We start from the raw sequence: 18,970 nt of genomic DNA on the forward strand, positions 1-18,970 counted from the left end.
GATCTTAAAAACTAAGTCAGTGATAAACAGGATTAGTTATAACAAGCTGCAGACAGAAGCCTACTGGATTTTGCTAAATGTACCTCACTAATTTTTTTTAATATAATCTAAGGAGTCCTGGGGGTGCAATGGTTAAGCTCTCGGCTGCTAACCAAAAGGTCAGGGGTTCAAACCCACCCACCACTCCATGGGAGGAATGACCTGGTGATCTACTGTCATTAAGATTACAGCCTGGGAAACCCTATGGGGGCAGCTCTACTCTGTCATATATGGTTGCTATGAGTCATAATTGAGTCCACAGGACACGACAACAATGTAACCTGGGGGCAGTGGTGGTTCAGTGGTGGAATTCTCCTCTTCCATGTGGGAGACCCAGGTTCAATTCTCAGCCAATGCTCCTCAAATGCACCCACCACCCGGCTGTCCCAACCGTCAGTGGAGGCTTATGCGTTGCTATGACGCTGAACAGGTTTCAGCATAACTCCCAGACTGAGACGGCTAAAATGGACTAAGAAGGAATACCTGGTGATCTGCTTCCACAAATCAGCCTATGTGTCACAACGGTCCACTTCTCAGCAGATCATAGGGATGGCTCAGGACAGGGGAGCATCTTCTTCCACTGCACGTGGATTTCCATAAGTTGGAAGAGACTCCCATGCCGCTAACAACAATAACGTAGCCTGATTTCATCTTTCCACAATGAAATAAAACCACTAAACTGCATACAATTAACAATAATATGAAGGGAATCAATGCAGAAGACTATTAACTGCAGATTCTGGCTTCTTAGGTCTAGGGTGGAGTTTGAGATTCTGAATTTCTACCAGTTGCCAGGTGATGTCGAAACTGCTTGTTCACCAGATCCACTTTAAGTAGCAAGGGTATAAGCTACAACCTTCTTGTTTGTTGACAGGCATGAGATGTGGATCAACATAAAGTTTTCCTGAAATCTGGATGGATAATTTTATTTTATAAAACATAATTTCCATTTCATTTTTGACGATTTCCAATTTTCCTAGGTTCATACTTTGTACATCCCAGGTTCTGATTATTAATGCATGTTTGGAGCTGTTTCTCCTCATTTTGAGTCTGAATCTAGGAAAACTGGAAATTGGAAATCGTCAAAAATGAAATGGAATGCATAAACATTGATATCCTAGGCATTAGTGAGCTGAAATGGACTGGTATTGGCCATTTTGAATCGGACAATCATATAGTCTACTATGCTGGGAATGACAACTCAAAGAGGAATGGTGTTGCATTCATCATCAAAAAGAACGTTTCAAGATCTATCCTGAAGTACAACGCTGTCAGTGATAGGATAATATCCATACGCCTAAAAGGAAGACCAGTTAATATGACTATTATTCAAATTTATGCACCAACCACTAGGGCCAAAGACGAAGAAATGAAGACTTTTATCAGCTGCTGCAGTCTGAAATTGATAGAACATGCAATCAAGATGCATTGATAATTACTGGTGATTGGAATGCGAAAGTTGGAAACAAAGGAGAAGGATCAGTAGTTGGAAAATATAGCCTTGGTGACAGAAACAATGCCGGAGAGCGAAAGATAGAATTTTGTAAGACCAATGACTTCTTCACTGCAAATACCTTCTTTCACCAACATAAATGGTGACTATATACATGGAGCTCGCCAGATGGAACACATGGAGCTCGCCAGATGGAACACACAGAAATCAAATTGACTACATCTGTGGAAAGAGATGATGGAAAAGCTCAATATCATCAGGCAGAACAAGGCCAGAGGCCGACTGTGGAACAGACCATCAATTGCTCATATGCAAGTTCAAGCTGAAACTGAAGAAAATCAGAGCAAGTCCACGAGAGTCAAAACATGACCTTGAGTATATCCCACCTGAATTTAGAGACCATCTGAAGAACAGATTTGACGCACTGAACACTAGTGACTGAAGACCAGACGAGTCGTGGAATGAGATCAAGGACATCATACGTGAAGAAAGCAAGATGTCAATGAAAAGACAGGAAAGAAAGAAAAGACCAAGATGGATGTCAGAGGAGACTCTGAAACTTGCTCTTGAGCGTTGAGCAGCTAAAGCAAAAGGAAGAATTGATGAAGTAAGAGAACTGAACAGAAGATTTCAAAGGGCCTCTCGAGAAGACAAAGTAAAGTATTACAATGACATGTGCAAAGAGCTGGAGATGGAAAACCAAAAGGGGAGAACACACTCAGCGTTTCTCAAGCTGAAAGAACTGAAGAAAAAATTCAAGCCTCGAGTTGCAATAGTGAAGCATTCCATGGGAAAAATATTAAACGACACAGGAAGCATCAAAAGAAAGTGGAAGGAATACACAGAGTCATTATACCAAAAATAATTAGTCAACATTCAACCATTTCAAGAGGTGGCATGTGATCAGGAACTGATGCTACTGAAGGAAGAAGTCCAAGTTGCTCTGAGGGCACTGGCAAAAAACAAGCCTCCAGGAATTGATGGAATATCAATTGAGATGTTTCAACAAACAGATGCAGCGCTGGAGGTGCTCACTCGTCTATGCCACGAAATATGGAAGACAGCTTCCTGGCCAACTGACTGGAAGAGATCCATATTTATGCCTATTCCCAAGAAAGGTGATCCAACCGAATGTGGAAATTACAGAACAATATCATTAATATCACACTCAAGCAAAGTTTTGCTGAAGATCATTCAAAAATGGCTGCAGCGGTATATCGACAGGGAACTGCCAGAAATTCAGGCTGGTTTCAGAAGAGGACGTGAAACCAGGGATATCACTGGTGATGTCAGATGGATCCTGTCTGAAAGCAGAGAATACCAGAAGGTTGTTTACCTGTGTTTTATTGACTATGCAAAGGCATTTGACTGTGTGGATCATAACAAACTATGGATAACACTGCAAAGAATGGGAATTCCAGAACACTTTAATTGTGCTCATGAGGAACCTTTACAAAGATCAAGAGGCAGTTGTTAGGACAGAACAAGGGGATAAGGATTGGTTTAAAGTCAGGAAAGGTGTGTGTCAGGGTTGTATTCTTTCACCATACCTATTTAATCTGTATGCTGAACAAATAATACGAGAAGCTGGACTATATGAAGAAGAACGGGGCATATGGATTGGAGGAAGACTCATTAACAACCTGCCTTATGCTGATGACACAACCTTGCTTACTGAAAGTGAAGAGGACTTGAAGCACTTACTAATGAAGATCAAAGAACACAGCCTTCAGCCTGGGAAAACTTTTGGGGGCAGTTCTACTCTGTCCTACAGGGTTGCTGTTGAGTCAGAATTGACTCATCAGCAGTAGGTTTGGTTTTGGTTTTGGCTTCATTTTCTATAGAAAACAAAGAATTTTACCATCTTCAGGGTATCATATTCTAAACAAATCTTTTTTTTAAATGTATGGGTTTTTTTCTGGGATATACATAGACTGGTGGTGTAGAGGTTAAGTGCTATGGCTGCTAACCAAACGGTTGGCAGTTCAAATTCACCAGGCACTCCTTGGAAACTCTATAGGGCAGATCTACTCTGACCTAGAGGGTTGCTATGAGTTGGAATCGACTCGATGGCATTGGGTTCGGTTTTGGTTACACGGACACATGATCACAGACTTTCAGAGGTAAGTACCCTAGGAAATCTGCAGACTTTTGGGGGCTGCATTTAGAGGAAAGATTCCAGCTGGAGAAAGGCTCACCTTCCTGGTCTCCAGCTTAGTTACATTCCCTCTCTTCTCAACTTACACTTGCGTTTACAGACTGTCAGTTCTAGAACTGTTGTTTAACAACTACAATCTGGACAAAAGTTGGAGCTTACTTTAGAGGAAAAAAAAAGTTCTCTCCTACAACCAATAGCAAAGATATTAGAAGAAATTGTATTTTGATTATTTTTTTTCTGGTGAGTTATCAAAGATACCATTTCATAACGACCAAGAATTACTAAAGCTTCCTAGAAGAAAACCTACTTAAAGTTCCTTAAAATAACTACAACATTTGCACCTAATTCTTAACTAAGGAAATTGTGGTTGTATTGAAAAACATGACCATTTTCTTTAGTTATTAACTTTTAAAGTATTGTCTGCAACCAGCGTGCGTTTTCCTTTCATCCTCCACTGGCTCACAGTACTTTACTCCTAAAACTCCAATCTCCCTCACATTCACAAACAAATGCCACTCCCTCTGTCAACATCTGAAACTTTGCCTGTAAATCAGAACATGTTGTGATTGAATTGCTGCTCCTATCATCTACCATTTACTTCTATCAAAGTTAATTAACTGGATTAGTGGGAAAACAGGTATATTAGGCTTGCAATTAACCTTTCCCTAACAGCAGGCTTCCTTTCTGCAACAAAGAACAGCTCTGGAGATAGATGAAACACTGGAAAATGATGAAGCACTAGTTGTGACATCTTATATATGACTTAAGCATAGGATTACTATTCTTTATAAAAAGAAGACGATTAGAAATATAAACCTAAAAATGAGAGGCTGCTTGGTTTTTCTACCTGATAGATCTAGGCAACTTTGGGAAAGCATTGAGGCAGATTGTACCATTATTCTTGGTATGGCTGATGTGATTTGGGGAATAAAAATAAAGGGAAATGCATGAGGGCTTCGTGGGAAAAATTACTGTTAAATTTAACTATAGAGCCCCTCCTAGGTTCCTTCAGTGCCTTCTTACTATGAATCCCTGCAGCTATAAAAGCTTAAAGTTACACTGTAGCTTTCTTAGATTTCCACTTCACAGAGCCAAGAGAAAACTAAATACACACACACAGACTGACATTATAAATATATTTTCAATATTTTTCTGAGCATTTTCAAATCATTAAATTGCTAAATTTGTATTTAATGAGAAGTACCAGTCTGTTAGAAACAAAAAAATAAATTTACGTTTCTCTTACCAAAATGTGGCATAAGTATTCTCTTCCAATATATCAATTTCAGGCAATTTATCCCCCAAATAAAGCATGACAACTAATAAAACTGGAGAATTTATTTTATATAGTGAATTGATATGATTGATATTAAATATGATATGAATATAGTTAAGAATATATGAAGTATGATAAGAGCAACAGATACATGGTATTTTTATGTTATTTTAGAATTTCTTTCTTTTATAGTATCAGCTATAACTAATTAGTGAACTTATTTATCTTTTTTTTTTTTTTAAGATTCAAACCAGGGCTTGGAGATGGTTATTCAGAATTTACACTTTAACAAGATTGTCAGGTGATTCTTGAAAATGTAGGTTCTGATTCAGTATATCTGGGGTGGAATAATTAGCATTGGCTGGGAACTTATTAGAAATGCAAATTTCTCAGCCAAGATTCAAACTGGAATGAACAGTTTCGAAGCCCTGATCAAACTTACATATACATTTTTTTTTTGCTGTTGTTGTCAAATCTGGACTCTTAAATAAGACAGCTATGCTCCAATCCTGTCTTTTCCCTTTAGAAAGTTACTGGAACTCTACATTTGTTTCCTCATCATCAAAAAGAACATTTCAAGGTCTATCCTGAATTACAATGCTGACGGCACTGGGTTTTTGCGTACCCTGAATTACAACGCTGTCAGTGATGGGATAATATTCATACGCCTACAAGGAAGACCAGTATATTATTTAAATATACGTGCTAACCACTAAGGCAAAAGATGAAGAAATTGAAGATTTTTACCAACTTCCTCAGTCTGAAATTGATCAAACATGCATTCAGGATGCATTGATAATTACTAGTGATTGGAATGCAAAAGTTGGAAATAAAGAAGAAGGATTGGTAGTTGGAAAATATGGCCTTGGTGATAGAAATGATGCCAGAGATTGCATGATAGAATTTTCTAAGACCAGTGACTTCCTCACTGAAAATACCTTTTAACAACAAAAACGGCAACTATACACATGAACCTCACCAGATAGAGTACAAAGGAATCAATTCCACTACATCTGTGGAAAGAGACAATGGAAAGGCTCAGTATCATCAGTCAGAACAAGGCTAGGGGCCAACTGTGGAACAGACCATCAATTGCTCATATGTAAGTTCAAGTTGAAACTGAAGAAAAGTAGAACAAGTCCATGAGAGCCAAAGTATGACCTTGAGTATATCCCACCTGAATGTATAGACCATCTCAAGAATAGACTTGAGGTGTTGAACACTAATGAGCAAAGACCAGGAGTTGTGGAATGACCTCAAGGACATCACAGATGAAAAAAGCAAGAGGTCATTAAAAAGACAGGAAAGAAAGAAAAGACCAAACTGGATGTCAGAAGAGACTCTGAAACTCGCTCTTGAACATCCAGTAGATAAAGCAAAAGGAAGAAATGAGGAAGTAAAAAGCTGAACAGAAGATTTCAAAGGATGACTCTAGAAGGCAAAGTAAAATATTATGACATGTGTAAAGAGCTGGAGAGAGAAAACAAAAAGGGAAGAACACACTTGGTATTTATCATGCTGAAAGAAATGAAAAAATTTAAGCCTCGAGTTCCAATATTGAAACATTCTATGGGGAAAAGAGTAAATGACCCAGCCAGCACCAAAAGAAGATGGAAGGAACACATAGAGTCACTTTACCAAAAAGAATTGGTTGACGTTCAACCATTACAGAAGGTAGCATCTGATCAGGAACCGATGGTGCTGAAGGAAGAAGTCCAAGCTGCACTGAAGGCATTGGTGAAAAACAAGACTTCGGGAACTGACGGAATGCCAACTGAAATGTTTCAACAAATGGACGCAGCACTGGAAGTGCTCACTTGCCTATGCCAAGAAATTTGGAGGATAGCGACCTGGCCAACCAACTGGAAGAGATCATATTTATTCCTATTCTCAAGAAAGGTGATTCAACTGAATGTGGAAATTATCAAACAATATCATTCATATCACATACAAGTAAAATTTTGCTGAAGATGATTCAAAAGCAGCTGCAGCAGTATAATGACAGGGAAACTGCCAGAAATTCAAGCCTGATTCCAAAGAAGATGTGGAACCAGGGATATCGCAGTTGATATCAGATGGCTCCTGGCTAAAAGCAGAGAATACCAGAAATATGTTTACCTGTGTTTTATTGACTATGCTAAGGCATTTGCTACTGTGTGGATTATTAAAAATCATGGATAACATTACAAAGAATGACAGTTCCAGAGCATTTAATTGTACTTATGAGGAACCTGTACCTAGATCAAGGAGCAGCCATTCCAACAGAACAAAGGGATACTGCATGGCTTAAAGTCAAGAAAGGTGTGCTCCAGGGTTGTATCCTTTCACCATACCTATTCAATCTGTATGCTGAGCAAATAATCCCAGAAGCTGGACTGTATGAAGAAGAACAGGGCACCAGGATTGGAGGAAGGCTCATCAACAACCTGGTTATGCAGATGACACAGCCTTGCTGAAAGTGAAGAGGACTTGAAGCTCTTACTGATGAAGATCAAACACCAAAGCCTTCAGTATGGATTACTCCTCAACATAAAGAAAACAAAAATCCTCACAACTGGACCAATAAGCACCATCATGATAAATGGAGAAAATATTTAAGTTTTCAAGTATTTCATTTTACTTGGATCCACAATCAACACCCATGGAAGCAGCAGTCAAGAAATCAAACAATGCATTGCATTGGGCAAGTGTGCTGCAAAAGATCTCTTTAAATTGTTGAAAAGCAAAGATGTCACCTTGAAGACTAAGGTGCCCCTGACGCAAGCCATGGTGTTTTCAATTACCTCATAGGCATGTGAAAGCTAGATAATGAATAATGAAGACTGAAGAATTGATGCCTTTGAATTATGGTGTTGGCAAAAAATATTGAATGTACCATGGACTGCCAAAAGAATGAACAAATCTGCCTTGGAAGAAGTACAGCTAGATGCTGCTTAGAAACAAGGATGGTGAGTCTATGTCTCATATACTTTGGACTTGTCATTAGGAGGGACCAGTCCCTAGAGAAGGGCATCATGCTTGGTAAAGCAGAGGGTCAGTGAAAAAGAGGAAGGCCCTCAATGAGATGGACTGACACAGTGGCTCTAACAATGGGCTCAAGCAGAACAGTGATTGTGAGGATGGTGCAGGACAGGGCAGTGTTTTGCTCTGTTGTATACAGAATTGCTATGAGTCAGAACCGAATTGAAGGCACCTAACAACAACAACAACAGAAGCCGCCAGCCTGATAAGAACATTGTGACATTTCTCTTAAATGTGCAGCTAAGTCTCCAGCTTCAAATAACATCCTTGGTTTGGGATGTTGTCTTTTAAGATTCAGTTCATACTTTGAGCCAGGGTGCTATGTCCAGTGGTCTGCTGGAACTAACATATCTTCAACTTTTGCCCAGAAAGTTGTATTACCCTTTTCACCACAAAATTTTTACCTAAATTTCATTTTTTTTCTTGATTCATTTGCCTCAGAGTTCAGTGCTTTCTAGCTATGAATAGGAAGGTCTGAGATGGTTATGGGGAAGTAAGACTTTGAAAAGAGCACATTCAAGAGTCTGTTGGCCTTGTGTTAATAAGGAAAACATAATTTAAAAACATAATACACTAGAGAAAAATACCCATCATGGAAAAATGAGCACTTCAAGGTACAGAAAACTGTCATATAATCATACTACTAAATTGTAAGTACTAGGAGTTACGATGGTATCAATGAGTACAAGGTCTCATGTTACCTGTTTAAGCTCCCCTGAATGAAGGACAGTATGTAGAAAGCTATTACTTTTTATTCATTACTTCAATTACTTGACTCAGTGTTAAACCTTAGAAATTCAAAAAGGCCCCTGGTGAGGAAGTATAGGAGAATCAGTAACTAAGAACAACTCATTAATCTAGCCTTCAATAGATCAGAAATACTTCAGCCTATCTTTGATAAAATCCTATAAAGCATTTAAAGCAGGGAGAGAGAAATTTCTGGTTTAATTCAGGGAAAATGCAGTCATCGTATACTTACTGAGGCCACATTCACGAAATCATCATCCGAGAGGGTTTCCAACATTTCAGAGACAGAGGTTCGGATCAGTTTAAGAGTCAGTCCACTAACACTTCCACTCCTATAAACAAACGGGTCCATACATGTTACTCAACACTGATTTAATCAATCATATCAGGCACTGTAAGGAAGGGCAATTTATGCATTGACCCTAGATCAATATACAAATAATTTGGTCTTTAAAAATCAGTAGTAGAAAAAGTCAGATTTTTTGATAGAATGGAAATATAAAAAACCTTGCCTTTCTTTCCTACCAGCATCAGTATGTACGTATTTTTAACTAAAATGATAAAAAGTTGCATTTTAAATGACTATTTTAAGAAAATATGGATGCTTATGGCATATTCACTCATTCAGGAAATAGGTGCTGAATACCAGATCTGTTAGCCAAGCTAGGAGTGTAGAGGTTACTAGGCATAATTACTGCCCTAGGGGGCCCATTGCTTGGCTGGATTAAACCAATAATTATAAAGCAGCATAACAATTCTGATAACAGAGATATGGACAAAATGCATTACTCTGTACCCTAAAGAAGATAATCTCTAGGGTTCGGTCTTCTTTCTTGTCTCTACATATTCTGTGATCCTTGATAACCTCACCTATTTACAGGGATCCAAACCTCAACTATAGATAGTTCCCACATCTCCATCTCCAGCTCCTGACATTTTCCCAGTTTTAGACTTCCAGCTGTCTGCAAAACAACTACAGGGTCCATGTCCAAAATGACAATTTTAACTTACTGTAAAATTTATTTGTCTTTTATCTTTCTGTTCTTGGTATTAACTAAAGTAGGTACCAATCATACAATATCTTTCTCCATCTCAACCCTCCTACTGAGTCAGACAATATCCTTTATTTATCCTCCCTTCACAGTGCTCCCGGGACAGTGGTCTCTCCACTCCTCTCTCCATTCTGGCCGTAGGCCTCATTACCAGAAGACGGTGAGCTAAGGTAACAGCTACTCCTATCCAAATCTTAGTCTCTTCTCTTCCACATGCTGTCAGGCAAAACTTCTGGAAATATATCCTCATTCAAAGCTTTGAATAGCTACTAAATAGTTACCTTCGAACTAACCATCTGAATAGCATTGCATTTAAATACTTTCATGATCTGCCTCTGTTTCAGTCTTCTTCCTTTCTCCACCAAGTTCCCACTTCCACCTACTTTCCCCTATGCGACTTTGCTCCTGTCAATTCTCCCACCTGAAATCCCACTCTTTCCTCTGCCCTCCCATTCCTGCCTTGTAAAATCTTAGCCATCCTTAAAGATTGCATCTTAATTTTATCACCTTCACAAAGTCTTTCCTAAAACTTTAAATCAAGTGCTCTCTCTCTCCTATGGACTCCCTCAATGCTGTATCATACTTTATGATGTCAATTACTTTCTATAATTCTTTTAGTTTCTTGAATATAGTTTAGTTTCCCTAATACATTCGAATTATCTTTGAGATCAGCGACCCTGTCTCAAGCATCTTTATTTCTATATTATCACATGTATAAAACTCAATAAATTTCTGTTGAAAGAATAAAATGGAATATGGGTATTTATTTTCAGTCCTGGTATATGAGTTTTTTGGGTTTTGCGATATGAGTTTGGCTCTCACAGATTTTAATATAAGAAATTACTTCTGGAAAGTAACATACATGCAGCAGGAATATAGTATACTGCATCATCACTTCTATTTATACTCAAGAAGAATAACAAGGATTAGCATAGGATTGGTAATAATTTAATTAAAACAGTATACGATTTAAATAAGTCTTAACAAATAAAATGAGAATTAACTTTTAAGTTACATTTGTCCAACTCATGTATCTGCTTTCTCAGGCTGGGCTATAAGCTTTTAGAGAATTAAATTGAACTTGTTTACTTCTGGTTAAATCTTAAAAGGGGAAAAATTTCAAATATTAATAATTACCTGCAATAGGGATTTATTTGTCTCCAATATTTCTTTCAATGAGGCAGAGAAAATACGAGGAAATGCTTTTTTTCTCTCAGGGAAAGTAATTTAAGGATCTTATACTTCATGTTTTTTAATTCCTTGATTTTATTCTTAAAAAATAAGTCTCCACAGTAGGATATATTTTACTAAGCTCTACACTCGCATCTTCAACCTTATTAGAAAAAGGAGGGGAATCAATAAAAAAAAAAATGTGTGTGTGTGTATATATGTGTATATATATATATATAAACACACATATACATATACATATACATATACATATACATATACATATACATATACATATACATATACATATACATATACATATACATATACATATACATATACATATACATATACATATACATATACATATACATATACATATACATATACATATACATATACATATACATATACATATACATATACATATACATATACATATACATACTATCTCAACTTGAGGCAATATAACAAAGAAAACGACAACTCCTGGAGTTCATTCTTGAGTATCAGTGTTTCCCTTGAAAAAAATTCCAGTTTTAAAATTTAATATTTACCTTTTTCTTTGGCCAAATTCCTCAAACTGGATTGGGTCATTAACAACTAAATTCCAATTACGTGCTTCTACTAGTTGGTTTCGGTTTTTCTGGTTTTTGCTTTGTAGCAGAACAACTTAGTTTTAGCAATGCCTGTATTTTTGCATCGTACAAACAATAAAGCAAAAATGAATAGCTGTTCAAAAAGTTCAGATGGAGAACCATGTCATGATTTCCAATTCCAACATAAATTATTTTCGCTTTGAGTAAGATTATTTTTGTTTTGTTTCTGTCTTAATATGACTTGTTTGTCTGTATATAAAATTTATCATATTATTCCTTGTCTTTTTTTAACCTATCACTCATTTCACAGTCCCAACATATTACTGATACCTATAAATCCTTTCTCCTACATTCTTCAGTCTATAAATAAAGAGGTAACATTTAATACTTACACGTCAACAAGAATAAGCATGTCTTTAGGAGATGCAGCTCCTTGGATGTACCTGAAACAAATACCATATAGATATTTTTCCTGCAAATTATCAAACATAGAAATTGGCTGCATTGATATTTACTGATCTCTCACATAAGATCCTTTCCAAGTAAGGACCTTCTTCCATTCTGTCTCGGTAGACAATGCTTTCGTTCACATTCTGTAATGTCAACTTGGAAAAAAAAACAACCTAAATTTCCATAAAATTAGAGATGTCAGAGGTACAACATTTAAAATATGCTGTTTATAAAATATTAATAAAAAATTGAGAAATGTATTTTAATATTAGCAGTAAAAAATTAACTTGTGGAAGGACATTTGTCTGAAAAATATCCCGAACTCCAATTTGGTGACCACAGGTTTTAAAAACTGTTCAGATGAATAACAGATTATGTCATATTTTAAAAGCAAAAAAATAAACACAAAAATAGATAAGTTGCCAAGAACATGAGAAAGCAACATTAAAAGAAATACAATGGGCAAAAAAAAGTGTTTTAAAATAGAGCAATATGTAATGTTACGCAGAATTTCCAGTAGGGGCTCTCAAACTTTATAGTGTCAAATTACCCATAGAGCCGGTTCAAAATGCTGATTCTTAAATTCATCCTGAGCCGTAGAGAATCAAAATCTTTGCATTTTTAAGAGACTCTGGGAGAGCCTTGGACACATGATTCAGTGGTTCTGGAGAAAGATAAACTAGATTGCAGGTGAAAGATCTCAGAAGCTCATGATGCCTGGCCACAAAGTGATAGGGGAACAGGGAGCTGCCTTCCCCAACAGAAAGGGCTGCACCTGAACTCAACCATCTAGTGATATCTGAGGCTTCTTTGCCTATCACTCTAAATATTTCTCAAAAGGTTTCCAGATACTTGCCAATTAGTTTTCTGACAATATCCAGCAAAATTAGTAACTACGCAGGACCAAGTGTTGATGAAGCAGCTATGATTTATAACTTGCACCAACTTTGTTTCTCACGCTTGCATTATAAGAAGGTAAAGTAGCAAGGCTGCAGGACTATTCCCATGGAAGGCAAATCTAGTTTACATCTAGCCTCTTAAACACTGGTCCTGTCATGCCTCTCTGGATATTGTTTGCCTCTTCTGGTTGACACTCAGCTTCTAAGTTTCTCATAAAACAACCAGTTCCTGAACCCAAACCATGTGATGTCATAGCCTTTGCCTTCACTCAACAACTCATGGCTCCACAGGGACCACACTTGGAGAAGTGTTAAAAAGAATAATAGATGAAAACTGCTGCTATTATACATAGCTGATATTCATGTAAATTATTGTACTCTGTAGGACAGAGTAGAACTGCCCCCTTAGAGTTTCCAAGGCTGTAAATCTTTATGGAAGCAGACTGCCACATCTTTCTCCGGGGGAACAGCTGGTGGGTTCGATCTACTGACCTTTCGGTTAGCAGCTGAGTGCTTACCAATGTGCCACTAGGGCTCCTCATTCATAGCTGGCATTCAAGCAAATTGCTACTGAGACATTTAACAAGGCATAAAATGCCTTAAGTACTTGTCCTTTAAATCAGCTATTATGCTCCTTAGAATATGTAGGAATCTAGCAAAAAGTCAGAAATAACCTGTATGTTCAATGAAAAGGGATTGCTTAAATAGGTTAACAATATATTCATTCTTTTTAAAATGATAATGTTTAAGTGTGTTTCTTCTATTAAAATGCACTCGAAGATATTGGTATGAAAGAGCAGATTACAGAGAAGCATGCTGTATATAATATATGAGCTCATTAAAAACAATACATCCACATATTATATGTGATTTTAAAAAACGCATATTTAAAACATGTTTTAATAGTTGTTTTGCAGTGAATGTAATTATGAGCTATCAATATTTTTTTAGTTTCATGTCATGAGAGTGACTGCTTTAGTAGTTAGGGACAAATAAAACTTCTTTTTGAGAAAATAAAACCTAAGCTATATGAATATAACCTTGGGGCCAGTTCTCATTAGTTCATTGCCAGAGGCAAACTACCTGCAACTGTTATCCAGTTGCTCTGTTAGAGCTCTACCCCAAGCAACAGAAATCCCTAGCAGCTAAAAAAGACTTAGAGCTGACATTGAATATGACATTTAAAATAGTATATTTGAAATGAATTTGATTAATCATTTCAAAAATTTTCATTATCATTCTCCATTTGAACGCATCTTCATTCGCCTTTAGCTAAACATTTATTTTAAAAAATAACACCAGGACTCTTTAAATAAGTAGACAATATTTATCCTAATAATAATAACATTCACTCCAACATTTTAACAAAGAAAAAGTTACCTTCTTTTGTCTATTTCAAGACACCCAAAAGTTCTTACCATGGTCTTCTGCGTACATCATAAAGGTCAATCTTATTTGGAGTCCTACTATTATCAACCCATGGTGAAGCTAAAAAAGAGAGAGAGAGAGAAAGAGAAATTAAGTAAAAATATTAGATATACTCTACAAAGATAATGTAACACTGATAAAGTCATAAAACACCACAGATGCATAAATCAGCTTATCTATATCAGTTCTCAAATGGGAGATGCTATTTTTCTACCTCCAATAGTTTTGTTTTTTTTAAGGGGAAAAGAACACAGCAGTACAAAAAGAAGCAATGTAAGTCAATTCTCTTTTTCACATTATTCCAGGAATAACTTTTAAACATAAGGGCTTTCTGGGTGCTACCCCATATTGTTTTACCAGGTGGCCAGAGCTTACACATTTTCTTTCTTTTCTACTAAGCAATAAATTAGCAGAAGTTTTGTTTTACATGAATAGAAATTGTGTTTTGAGTTATTTGATACCTATAATGTCATTCAATGCCATACTGTCTTGGTGTATAAGAAGACTGATGTTTTGCTTGGATTGTTATGTAATACCATGATAACCTTCTTAAACTTAATATTCACATATTGATAATTGCCACCCTATGTGGCAATAATTAAAAAAAGTTAAAACTATAATTAAAATAACTCCATAAAACTGTTTTCCTTAAATTTATTTGAATGATCTCAATTAATTCAAATACACATTCAGAATCTTGGGTTAAATTCACAGCCTTTATCATTTTGTAGTAATAAGGAAAACTAGTTTGTGTAACTGTACAAAATTTTAGATGCAATTTACACATATTCAAATTAAATCTCTTCTTTCTTAAAATGGTATACAACACACAAACACAACCTGATGGAAAAAATAAAAGCTGATAAATTGGATGATACTTTTACACTGAAGTCCCAATTCTTGAACATGTTTAGACATACGATTCTCGGGAATAATCCCTATGTCTTATGCCCTTTTATTTACTTAGAAAACATGGCAATTACAGAGAACTTTACTGAGAGTTCAAGTTTATAAGTTCTTTTGGATTGAATTTTGTCCCTCCATAATGTTTTTGATTCCTGGTTCCTTGTACCTGTGAATTTGATCCTGTTAGGGAGCAGAGTTTTTCTTTTGTTACATATTAGGATGCAGTACAGGGTGGATCTTAAATCTAATCACTTGTGAGTTATTAAAAGACGAGAATAGACAGACAGACAGACAGACACACACACACACACAGTAATACAAATGCCACGTGAGGATGGTCTGCAAGCCAAGGAACCAAGGAACGCCAAGAAACCCAGGAACACCTGGGGTTGCCGTCAAGAAAGGAATTGACACATGGCCAAGACCCTAATTTGGACTTTTAGCCTCCCGTGAGAAAATAAATTTGTGTTTTTTAAAGCTACCTGTGGTATTTGTGTTATGGCAGCACAAAGTACCTAAGACATTTGTCAACTAAGGCAATTTAGTCAATTAGGAATTGTTGAAAAATATATTATTACTAAGCCTCCCCTTGACTGAAATTTTTTTTCCTTATTAGTGGCTACATTTTAAAATGATTTATTCATTTTAAATGACTAATCACATTTACATGAAACTATATGTTTAAATGGAAACCCTGGTGGCGTAGTGGTTAAGCACTATGGCTGCTAGCCAAAGGGTCGGCAGTTCGAATACACCAGGCACTCCTTAGAAACTTTATGGGGCAGTTCTACTCTGTCTTATAGGGTTGCTATGACTTGGAATTGACTCGATGGCACTGCGTTTGGTTTGGTTTGGGTTATATGTTTAAATATAGCAGTCCCCAACAATATTTACTGATACAGTCAATGCAACTGAAATGGTAAATTTGCTTTATTTTCATACTTTCAATTTGCATTTGCAGGAACTGAGAGCCAGTGAGATGAAATATAGATTCCCCTATCCCCCCAAATTAGACAACAAGCGTGCTGGCAAACATATTGGTTCACTTTCACCTACTCCTCTCTAGTACCAGGCTCCCCAAGCCTTAGTGATAACTAAAAATTTAAATAAATTATATTCTACTTTCATTACAATATTGAGCTGGATATAGACTAATTGCCTCTCAGCTCTAAATTCACCTTTTTAATCTGCTCTATGAAAATGGATCTGGCCCCTTTAAATACTTTTCCTTTACCAGATGGCATGATTTTAAGCTTTGTTAGAAGATGATACAGGAGAGGTGCTGAATGAGAAAAGGGCTTTCGCTTCTGGTTTGCTTGCTCTGAAAGCTCTTGCAGCATGTGCAGCTTCTCTGGTTTCTGGCGCCTGCGGTGCACATGATTTCCTGATTTCCCAGAGCTCAGCTCCTACAGTGCTTGCAGCTTCCCCAGCCTCAGCTCCTGCAGCATAGTGGCTTCTCAAGCACCTGGTTCCTGCAGTCCTCAGCAGCCATCAGCACCTAGCAGCCGGCGCTCCCTCGTGGCATTTTCGTAGTGGCGTGCCTCCAATGAGACACCTGGAGCCCTACAGGGTGGACTTCCAGCACGTTCCACCAGTGTGGCACCAAAGTTACCTCTCTGTCACTCAATATTCTGGTATGTTGTTGTTAGCTGCTGTCAAGTCGTCCCCCAACTCAGGGCAACCCTATGTACAACAGAATGAAATGCTTTCCAGTACATCCCATGATCAGTTGTGGATAGACCTTTGTGATCCACAGGGTTTTCACTGCCTGATTTGGAAGTAGATCACCAAGGTCATTTTTCCTTGACTGTCTTAGTCTACAAGTTCAGGTGAAACATGTTCAGCATCATAGCAACATGAAAGCCTCCATGTGGCAGAGGGGTGGTGGCTGTGTATGACGTTCAGTGGCCATGGGAAGTGAGAATTCTACCAATGACCCACCACTGATGTCCTAGCCTTGGGCACAGTGGTAATTTATATTAAATTGTACGTTATATCTGCTATCTTTATATTATTTAGAGTTCTTTTACCTCCTCTACGCATCCCTCATTGCTCCAATCCTGGCTACAGTTAATAATTTCTTACGGTAAATTTTCCCTTTTCAAAATAACTATATTTTCTTTCTCTGGTTGGACCCACATTGATAGAAATACATGGGTGAGATGAGAGAAGTGAGACTAGTTACCATTGCTAACACAATAGCAGCCACCATGAGCTGAAAGTGGTCAGCCAATGAATTTGATAAACAGTTGAATGAAACTGGAATTTGAAAAAAAAAAAAAAAAAAAGAAGTCATGTTTAAATTAGATTTCTCAGTTCCTTACAGTTCCCATTCATTTAGAATTTCTCTTTTCAGTATAATTGCTAACAGAAATTAACTGTGATTACTACCATACTCCATAAAATTTATGCCTTTCTCTAAAGACATAAAAGGACTATAATTTATAATGTAAACTAGACCATTAAATTTTTATGTACTTTATAATCTTAGATGATTTATATTTTAAAATACAAATAACTGTCTCTTCAAAGTCTTATGAGATATTTACTATGATAATATTCCCTTGATTATACTAAGTCAAGATATTTATGCTATGGAAAACAAAACTATAATATCTTCTGTAAAATGACTAATTTCTTATAAAATCCCACTGTGGCATTTAAATGGTATACTATTAATACAGGCTTAGATTTACAGAAGGCCAAATAGTAAGAGAATAACCATAATATCTATGTTGCAATTCCCTGAAATAATCAGTTTCATAATCATGCAAAGTAAAAGCTACATGTTTGGAAAGAAAATCAGAGCTTTAAAATCCCAGCTAAATGTTAAATGATATCCCTTTTGCTACCCAGGGAGATTTGGGGATGAAAGGAGATAGAAGTGAAAAAATGATAACACCAAAAGCAACATCTCATTTCTGAGTGTCATCATTACAGGTGACAATGGCCGCTTATGAGAATGTTTTCCCCTAGTTAAAAATGAACTGTGGTTGTGCTTTTTACTAAATTTACTGGACTGCAATTCTACTTCACATGATTTTTAGGGACGTGCTATGGCAGTTATCAAATTGCTGATTTACGAAGGTGTTTATCTCTATGTTAACTCTGAACACTAAATATGAGATAGAGAAATGTTTTTAAGAAATCACACAGATTTTAGAGCCATTTTCTATTTAATATGACCAGTGGGTTAAAAATAGTAGGAGAGTATCAGTTTTTCATTTCAGCCGCTTAGGAAATAATAAAGCAAATAACAATGCATTGAGAAATGATTCTCAACTGCATTATTTCATATGGCTAATTGCATTTCCAATTGACAAGTTCAAATGTATCTTTCTAATTCTAAAAGACTTCAATTTTTTGATCTCATGAAAAGTCAATTTTACACACTCGAAAATGATTTACAAGCCATCTCCTGGTCCTTTTACTAGATCTAATGGGTACTATGTAGATCTTTATTTTAGGCTTGTCTCCATTCATCTACTGCAGACATCAGTTATCACTCTGAATTGTTGTTTTTAGGTGCCATCGAGACAGTTCCAACTCATAGTGAGCCTATGTAAAACAGAATGAAACACTTCCTGGTCCTGCGTCATGGTCACAATTGTTGCTATTTTTGGTCCATTGTTGCAGCCACCGTGTCAATCCATCTCCTTGAGGGTCTTGTCTTTTGCTGATCTTCTACTTTACCAAGCATGATGCCCATCTCCAGGGACTAGTCCCACCTGATAACATGTCCAAAGTACCTGAGACAAAGTCTCACCATCCT

The 18,970-nt window shown here is 36.8% G+C and overlaps 1 protein-coding gene across 3 annotated transcripts in view; it reads right to left on the bottom strand.

Annotated features, from left to right (window-relative positions):
* Positions 1-18,970, bottom strand: part of CACNA2D1 (calcium voltage-gated channel auxiliary subunit alpha2delta 1) — a 542,050-nt gene that overhangs the window by 112,451 nt on the left and 410,629 nt on the right. For all 3 annotated transcript variants that reach the window (XM_049894495.1, XM_049894496.1, XM_049894497.1), the window contains 3 exons: positions 14,283-14,352; positions 11,908-11,958; positions 8,927-9,026 (listed from right to left, as the gene is read on the bottom strand). In XM_049894495.1, the coding sequence (XP_049750452.1) occupies positions 8,927-9,026; positions 11,908-11,958; positions 14,283-14,352 (221 nt within the window). The remainder of the gene's footprint in view (positions 1-8,926; positions 9,027-11,907; positions 11,959-14,282; positions 14,353-18,970) is intronic.

The sequence above is a fragment of the Elephas maximus genome, chromosome 8 (genome assembly GCF_024166365.1).
Source record: "Elephas maximus indicus isolate mEleMax1 chromosome 8, mEleMax1 primary haplotype, whole genome shotgun sequence".
Classification (NCBI taxonomy): Eukaryota; Metazoa; Chordata; class Mammalia; order Proboscidea; family Elephantidae; genus Elephas; species Elephas maximus.